This window comes from Pyrus communis, chromosome 16 (genome assembly GCF_963583255.1).
Source record: "Pyrus communis chromosome 16, drPyrComm1.1, whole genome shotgun sequence".
Lineage (NCBI taxonomy): Eukaryota > Viridiplantae > Streptophyta > Magnoliopsida > Rosales > Rosaceae > Pyrus > Pyrus communis.
Genome location: NC_084818.1, coordinates 14,603,219 through 14,612,610, shown reverse-complemented (window position 1 = coordinate 14,612,610; position 9,392 = coordinate 14,603,219). Strand labels below are relative to the sequence as shown.

At 37.2% G+C, this 9,392-nt stretch overlaps 1 protein-coding gene across 1 annotated transcript; it reads right to left on the bottom strand.

Annotated features, from left to right (window-relative positions):
* Positions 1-5,071: 5,071 nt before the first annotated feature.
* Positions 5,072-5,545, bottom strand: LOC137719862 (protein PELPK2-like). The gene has a single exon (XM_068458862.1). It carries the CDS (start codon positions 5,543-5,545, stop codon positions 5,072-5,074), a length of 474 nt encoding a protein of 157 aa, XP_068314963.1.
* Positions 5,546-9,392: the final 3,847 nt, after the last annotated feature.

Here is a 9,392-nt window from a genome sequence, read left to right as displayed (position 1 = left end):
TCTATGAAAAATTATTTAATCATCCATGCGTGTCAAACCATTCAATGATTTTGTTAACAAGTAGCTTCTTTGTGATGTATATGAATGGCTAAAAGATGTCCAAATTAAGTATTTTTTTCTTCACATGATCTTTAAGTCATAATAAGAGATTGCACGGTTTCAATTATGAAATTTGTTTAGTGAAGTACATTAATCATAAGTGGAGGACACTAAATTCACCAATCCTTTATTTATTATTTATAGTTTAAATTATGAAAGAGTGCAACATGAATTTTTGGAGAGCAAATAGACCAAGAACAGAAAACCAAAAGAAAAAGGCTCGTTTACTAATCTGCAATGCGAGGAATTGAAACAAGGAAGAGTTTGGAACGGGGTGGAATCAGAATCACATTCTTATTGAAACTGTTTATTAAATTTTTTCAAAAATAAGAGTAAGAATAGTACTGAGCCATGTAAACTGTTTACTAATTTACATGAATCTGAATGAAAATCCATGTGATTACTGAAATATCCATATTCTCGTAATCTATTTTATATGCCGTTGAACAACAAAAAAAATATAACATACAAAAAAATAGAGTCTATACAAATTAGATCAAGCTACAAGACAAAACAAAAATATAATCCAGCCCAAAGAGTGAGGATGGGCTTTGCATACAAATCAACATCCATAAATAAAAAAATAAAATAAATAAGATATGAATTCCTTCCTACAAAAGAGGAAGGTAACGTGCAAAACAGGGGCTCCCCATTTTCTGCAACAAAAGGATGTGGAAGACTGGGACAATTGGTGAGAGAGGTTAAGAGAAAGTGGCGGAAGACATGGCCTCTATCTCCCCCACGTAAATGCTCCAGAGCGCTCCTAAGATGTCTATAAATAGGCATCAGTTGCAGAAAGAAAGGTAGACACAGAAAAAGAAACAGAGACTCGGTAGAAATTGAGAGACAAGAAAGAAAGGAGCAGTCAGTGTCACGGTAAGCAAAACCGAAGAAGAAGATCCATGGTCGCGCGTCCATGCCAAGAAAGAAAGGAAGCAATCGGTGTCACGGCAAGCAATGGATTTGGATAAAGAAAGAGCAAGTTTCGCTCGACTCCACATATCAACGGCAACCTGTTCTTCATCCAATCACCAACGGTGCAGAAGCTTGTTGGCAAAAGTAGAAAAACATGCTCTAAGAAGATGGCACGTTACTGGTGTTGTATACTTTAAAGATTACTCCAGAAGAGGAGGAAGAAGAAAAGTCTTCTAGATAACATGAATGCCATTCACGTGGTTATCATGTTGGGTAAAGTCAAGAGACTTGGAAACAAGAAAGGATCATTCTAATTGCCATCTGTCAAAAAAATCAAGTTAAGGAAGCAATGTCCAACAAATGCTTAGGGGAGACCAGATCAAAATCGAAAAAGGATAAACAAATGCTGCAAAACAGTTTGTCCAACAACCATGTCAAAAATCAAACCAAACTGCTACTGAAAGCTACTCATGACAAATGAAAAGTTAAATAAATTCAGGCTACGAAAGCTACCAACATCAAATGGGGTTTATCATCTACCAGTATACAAAAAAGAAAGAAAAGAAAAGGACTTTTACAACCCAATGAGGCTCATTACCTAAGGGTCACAACAACGACCAAATCGAAGAGATGTCGTTGCCGGTGACGCCTGCACGAAACAATTAAACCAATAAATTAGTTGCAGTTTAGAGCTTCACTCCAAATCAAATCCAGAACACAAAGAAAATGAAAATAGGGTCACCTGCCTGTTACCTTCTTTTCCCTTTCATTCTGAATTTTCGATCCACAAAAGAATCACAAGCAAGTTGGTGAGAGTAAGAGAACGATGCGGCAAAAAAATAAAAGAGCTTGTGACCTGCACAAAAAAGGCCTTTGCGACTTGAGAGGGAAATGATGTTAAATTGAAGTAATTTGAAAGAGTCTGAAGCATTTCACGGGGGGATGCTAAGTGAAGTCTGCACCTCACGTGGGATTCTAAGTCCCACTTTAAGCCTTGGGCTAATAAAAGGAAGTCTGCATCTCACATGGGACTCTAAGTTAATAAGCCTTGGTCTAATAAAAGGAAAAGACAAATCAATGTCCTATTTCGCAAAGCCTTTAGGTGATATTACCGAGGGTCATATATGGGTTTTAAATAAATCCAATTGGCTTCTTATTTTTCCAAGTTTGAACACAAGTCTACAAATCCAAATCAAATACTTTACGAACTACGCCGGTTTGATTCCGTTAAGGATACGTAGGCAGTCTGAACCGTGAAACCGAGATGAATCCCTGGTTTATATAAACTAAATTCACTTTTGCTACTTTGACCAAGTAATTACAAATTCTACAAAGAGTAAAAGAGAAGTCTGCAAGCACAGTTCCTAGATTTCCAATTAATGTATGCTGCTCATGCAACGAAGCCGAAGAAAAGTCTCAAATGGCATGAAGCCATATCAAATATCAAATGGCACAAAGTCAACTCAAGTTTCAAAGGGCATGAAGGCATATCAAACCCCACATGGCACGAAGCCGAAGAAAAATCTCAAATGGCACGAAGCTATATCAAATATCAAATGGCACAAAGCCGCAACAAGTCTCAAATGGCACGAAGCTGCATTTTGCTCCAATGACTTAAAGTCCTTGCCTGCACGAGCTAAAACTGCACAAGGCACCAAATGCTCTAATAGCTCAAAGTCCTCGCCCGCACGAGCCAAAATTGCATAAGGCATCAAAAGCTCCAACGGCTCAAAGTCCTCGCCTGCACGAGCTGAAACTGCATAAGGAATAAAACCCCAACAAATACATGAAGGAACTATGAGTGACTTGATCCATCAACGAGGGTATGTAGGCAATCTAGGGCTTGACCTAGGTGTAGTCGCAAAATCAAATAAACCCCCAAATTCCCAAGTTATGATTTATTCATATTGGAATCAAAGGGTTTTTCCTTTTAATGAAGGATTGTAATTAACAGACACATAGTCTAGAATGGGTCAAACTCAAATTAATAAAACCCTCTTCGGAAAAATGAACGAGGGTGAAATTATGTCAAGTGAATTATTTGTTTACATATTGTGTACAATTTTTGCTCAACATATGCTAATTCTTTTTTGTTAATTTATTTGTTGGAAAAACATTTTTTTTATTTTTTATAACAAACGATATTCATCTACATGAGGGGGTTAGCTAAACCTTACAATGATAGCAATAATGTGGTTTAAATTCATTTTTGATGAGAATCAAACCTAAGACCTCTCACTTACAAGTAAATAAGAATACCACTACATCGTAGTACTAAGTGGCAACATTATTTTAACTTTGAGAGAGAACTTTTAACTTTTTTTATTTTTTTATTTTTCTTCTAAGAGAACAAAATTTAGTGATGGGTGGAAAGGCGATCTTGGAATTTGATAAATAAGTGAGGGTATAATGGGGACGAAAAAACAATCCTGATTCCCCCTATAACTCAAAATACAATTATCACCAAATTATAGGTAATCTAATTCTTTCAAATTTTGGAGTTGGATTTAAAAATTGCATGGATCCTACCATATTTTTGTTTCCCCTACAGTCTCACATTTCTCAAATACAACTTAAATAATTTATTCTTCTCCATAAGGAGTTATTTATACGAATACAATGAAGCAATAATAGGAAATAAATTAAATCAAACCTTTGTTCACAAAATAATGAAATTTAGACCAAATAAAATCTCTAAATTGCTTTCCCCTATATTTTCCAACCGTCTGCAGAATTTTCTATGTAGTTAAAAGAGCTTTTGATTGTTAAAAAGTTTTTTTTTTTTTTTTATTTTAATTTTTAATTTTAATTTTTTTTTTAACACAAACTCATACATTTGCTGGCAACACTCTCTAATGCAAGTGGGTTCCAAATATAAGGATAAATCCTATCATTGAGAAAGTGTGTAAGCAAATGTATTAATTTTATATGCGCAAATAAAACTATTAATAATTAGTTGTAAGAAAGCTAACAAGTAAATGTTACTCCATTATTGATGTCGACTAATTGGCGAAGTGGATCGAAGATCAAATTAATGAGCAAATCTGGCAGCAAGAAGAATACCTTGCATATTTGGGCTCACCACTTTGTTATCACATATGGGCTTTTCCGGCCAAATTCTATCATTCACTATGTTTTATCAGTACTTCTAGTTTTTGAGACATTTTTTTGGGTATTTGGTATAACGTAATTCTCTTCCTATTTGAAATTCTAAGAAGTATAGGGCTAAGAAACACTATAAATCACCTTTAGAGTGTACAGTTTGTTATCCTTTGTACCTTTAATTTGTAAACTTTGACGTTTACTCATTCTCTGGTGGATTTCAAATTACTTGCTTTTTGATTAAGGTTTTCGTTTAATATATTTACTTTGTCACGTTGTGTCAATTACTTTTACCAAAACACTGCTCCAACCTACCATTTCTTTTCGTTTTGCATTGGAATAGGATTTTTACACTTTTTTATTTTTCCACGCACTTGTAGCATTTAAATTGAATAAAATCAAAAGTAATTAATGGACCAAAATAAACCGGATGTGCACAAAGAGAATGGACAAAAATGATTTTTATCTTTTCATTCAATTGACTTAATAACAGTTTCATGTTACAAATCCATTTTGTTCGATATAATCCCACTTTTTCGTTTTTCCATATTTATTTTTTTTCTAACTTTTCTTTCTCTCTTTGTTTTTCATTTTCCAGCTACCTTTTCGGTTAATAGTTAATACCATAATCTAGTTACTGGCTTTATCATAAAGACTTCGAACAAAGATCATACATGGTAAGATTAATTCAATAAATGTTTTATTAAAGTATAATCAAGAAAATACAATCACAAACACAACAATAAACATATCCAGAACATATAAACCCAAAAACTAAAAAGAACAAGAAAAAGAAAACGGGAATCATGAAAATTAAACATCCGCACAAGCTCTCCAGAACAATAACATAGAGTAATTAATAAGCCACCGTACAGCACATCCAAGAAATCCGATAGTAGTAGTGTAGTAAGCAAGGAGAACCATGGCGGTTATATATGTGATCATCTCCGGTGGTTTAGTTTGATGGGGGTGGGGAGAGGAATGGAATGCTTGGAATAGTTGATGGAATAGTTGGGATTGAAGGGATTGTTGTGGGAAATGATGGCAGTGGGTTGGCTGGCAATGGAGGTAGTGTTGTGGGAAGAGTGGGCATTGCTGATTTTGGCAAAGATGGAATTTGAGAGCTTGGCATTGGAGGAAGAGCAGTTGGAAGAGTAGGCAATGGGTTAGAGGGCAGGGATGGCAAGGTGGCCTTGGGCTGTGTTGGCAATGAAGGCAACGGAGGCAATGTCATCTTGGGAAGAGTTGGCATTGAAGGCAACGGCGGCAATGTGGTCTTCGGCAGAGATGGGATGGTAGGGAAGGGTAGTGCTGGCGGTGGAGCTGCTGGCGTGTCCAAAAGGTGACGAGCTGCTTGGCTCATATGGACGCTTGAAAGTGATAGCACTGCCACCGAAAACAGAAGGAAGAAAATCTTGGGGAAAACCATGGTTGAACTTGTGATGAAAGTAAAGCTTTGATGAGGAGTTGCTAGATAATCTCTTAAAATGTTGTTTGTTGTTGTGAAGAGTAGAAAGTGCCTTTGGGTATTTATAGGGAAAATGGGGGGAAGTCTCTTAGTGCTTAAGTTTGATGAGTTGTGGTTGGAGGAAGCGGGAAAAAGAAAAAGAAATAGTTGGTTCACCTCCCTAAAGACATTGGTTCTAAATTCAAAACCAATCCAACGCAAAAGAATGCTTCGACTCATGCACGCAAGCCAGTACTAAAATGGTCATTGGACTTGCATTAATTTAGTGGGTTGGTGACGAACCAAGTAGGTAGTGCTATTATTTTCCTTGGTATTGGATTGACTATGTACCTGTGTTAACTTCTCTCATCTTTTTCATTTTTTTTGGCCTGTTTGTTTTTTTGAAGGGTTTAGGGGGAAGACTCTGAAAACTTAAGCCAACTCCATTTAGTGGGAAAAAGTTTGATTCTTGTTATTATTGGTTGTTTTTGCGAGGGGTTCTCTTTATTTTGTTTTATCCTTTATCTTTTCAAATATTCATCTAATTACAAGATATGTATGGAAGTTGAAAAGCTGAAATTTATGGGCAAGTCAAGGGCACACAATTGTAGGTGAACAATGGGGGAAGCGTACGTGCTTCAGTTGCTTCCCAAATAGCATATCAACCATATCCAACTTCAAGTTCAATCAAATGTTATAGCTCTATAGGAGAGGATTAATTGACTAATTAATTTATTACCAAATTTGCATTTGGCAAATATCGAACTTAAGACCTTACACTTACAAGTAAAGAGGAATACTACTAAACTGTAGTATTTAATGACTTATTATTTATAATTTAAATTATGAAAGAGTGCAACATGTATTTTGGAAAGCAAAGAGACAAAAGGCAGAAAACCAAAAGGTAAATTACACAAAACTACCTCAACTATTGATTGAACCACAATCTCATACCTCATATTTTAAAAATTACAATGTCATACCTCATCTTACAAATTTGTTGCAATGTCAGACATCTATCAAATGTTCTATTAATTTCTCTGTTAAATGTTGATGTGGCTTGATACAGGTCCACTTCCTAGTCCAGTTGGATTAAAAATTAATTAAATATTCAGAAACTAAAACTAAAACTATTTAAATATTTTATTAAAGAAAAGGGACCCACCCCCTGCAATCCCATCCCCTCACCCTTCTTTCCCCATCTACCATCTCAGTCGCGGGTCTGTCGATTCACTCGTCGTTGCTCAAATCTTCTCAGTCCGTCCAACCCATCTTCGCTGTCCATTGCTCCCTACCCATCTTCTTCGGAGTTCTTCCTCTAGCTCTTGCTCCTCTTCTTCTTCCTCCTTGTCCCCCACCTTTTTTTTTTCCTTCGGTGGGTCATACTGCATAGAAGGTAGGAAGGCGTTAAAGCTTTACAAATCTTACCACCATTCTGTTGGGAATTGGGGACACTTGGGATTCCGTAGGAAATAGGGATAAATTGCTTTTGGTATTCTATTATGCCATCAAAAAGCTTAAAGCTTTACCACCCATTTCAATGTCCTCCGCCACTTGGATTTGTTTACAAATCACAAAATTGTTTCGAATCCCAAGTGTCACCCTTGCTCACTTATAAACCCTAATAAAATAACCAAATTTTTTTTTATCCCCAATCCCTAATGCTACACCCTCACCGTCCTCTCCAAAGACGAGATTGCCGGCGTCAAAATCCCGGGAATTCCTTGGTTTGATCTACCATGAACGGCGGCTAAACAGCGTGAACTCTAGGTGGGTCTTGTTCATGGCACCAAGAGCAGTGGAACGATGGTGGTGGCAACGATGCTTGTTGTTGGGGTTCGTGGTCAACTCACCTGGGAAGCTCGCCTAAGAAACGGTGGTAGAGGAGACGGGTGGGGAAGAAGGGTGAGGGGATGGGTTTGTAGGGTGGGTCCCATATTTTTAAATAAAAACATTTAAATAATTTTAGTTTTAGTTTTTGAATATTTAATTAATTTTTAATTCAACAAGACTAGGAAGTGGCCCAGCCTCAAGTCATGTCAGCATTTAATAGAGAAACTAACGAAAAACTGATAGAGGTTTGACATTGCAACAAATTTGTAAGATGAGGTATGACATTGTAATTTTTAAAACATGAGATATGAGATTGTGGTTCGACTAATAGTTGAGGTAGTTTTCTGTAATTTACCCAAAACCAAAAGAACAAGGTTTTTTTTTACTAATTCGTAATTAGAACAAGAGGAATTGAATTGAAGAAGAGTTTGGAATAGTCTGGAATCAGAATTAGATTCCTGTTGAAACTGTTTACTAAAATTTTTAGGAATTGAAGTAAGAATAGTATTGAACCGTGTAAGCTGTTTACTAATTTACATGAACCTGAATGAAAATCAATGTGATTACTGAAATGCTCTCAAGCTCTAATTTTCGACTACGATGACGTACTTCTCGAGTCTGAGCACTTGCACCCCCAAGCTTACAATGAGGCCTTTACTTACTTCAATGTCCACTGCCCTTTTCTTCTACCTCTCAACTTCTCAATTGGGACCTCCACTTCTATGATCAGCTCCAGAACCAAATCGTTGGTGGAAAGCCCAAAATATGATGGTCCATACTCTTTCTCTCTCCTTTTCTCCAAAGGTTGAAACTTTGGATTTTGTTTTCTTCCTTGACCTTTTTTTTATAGGTAAATTACACTTTACCACCTCAGGTTTGAGGTCTATTGCAACATCATATAACATCTTTAAAACATTTCACTTTCATACCTCAAGTACTATTTTATTTCAATATAATATATTTGTTACATTTTCCATCCATTAGTCCGTTAAGAGCTGATGTGGTTGCCACATTGCCAAGTGGCAAATTTTTTTTTATGCATTTAAAATATTATAATAATTTACTCTATTAAAAAAAAAAAAACCCATAAATCCTTTCCCGACCCCTGCAACCCAAACCCTATCCCACCCACCCCCGCCTCCCTCGCAACCCCCCTGGCCTGACTCTGCCCTGTCCCAAATCGCGATCCTTGATCCCTAGCCCCAGCAATCCGAACCTGCCCCAGTTTCCAGAACCCTTTCCCCCCACACCAAAAAACCACCGTCCGGGTACCCGTCCCGATCCAAACCCTCGCCAACCCGATCCAAAAAGCCCTAACCTACTTCCTTGGATCATATTCTTACCGAAGCCTCCTTAGACAACTTGGATCTCGGCTCGTTTCTGCTCAAGCGGGCCTGGGACACAATCTCCTCCGGTGAAGGTCCTAACAAGGCGTTAGAGTACGCAGTCCGAGCATCTAAGTATTTCGAGCGGTTTGCGGTGGACGGCGAGCCGAGCCTGGATGACACACCCCACCCCGGAATGTCCACTTGGACTCCAAATCGAACTGTGCTGGCCGACACTTGGAAGGTGACGAAGCCATAAAGTGTAATGTGGTGGAATATGTGAATAAATTTAAACCTAAAAGTGCCTAAATATAAGAGTGCGCTTATGAGTGGGAATGAACCCATTTCACATGTGATGACATAGCATAAGTAGAGTATAGTAAAGTATGATGAGATTTATACCACCAAAGGTAGCCACCTACATCAAGATTTGCCAAGAATCCTTGTCGATAAGAAAGCTTAGCTACTAAAACTTGGAGGGGCAAAGCACAAAGGTGGGTGGGCTTGAAAATAAAGTTTTAATAAAAACCTTTGAAAACGTTATAACCCTTCGTCGTAAAACATGTATAGTTTCTAAGATATACATACTACATATAGTATGGAAATACTCACCGTAGCCTGCAAAATATCAAGATATCAATACGGCACAATAGTTCATAATAAAATTAGAT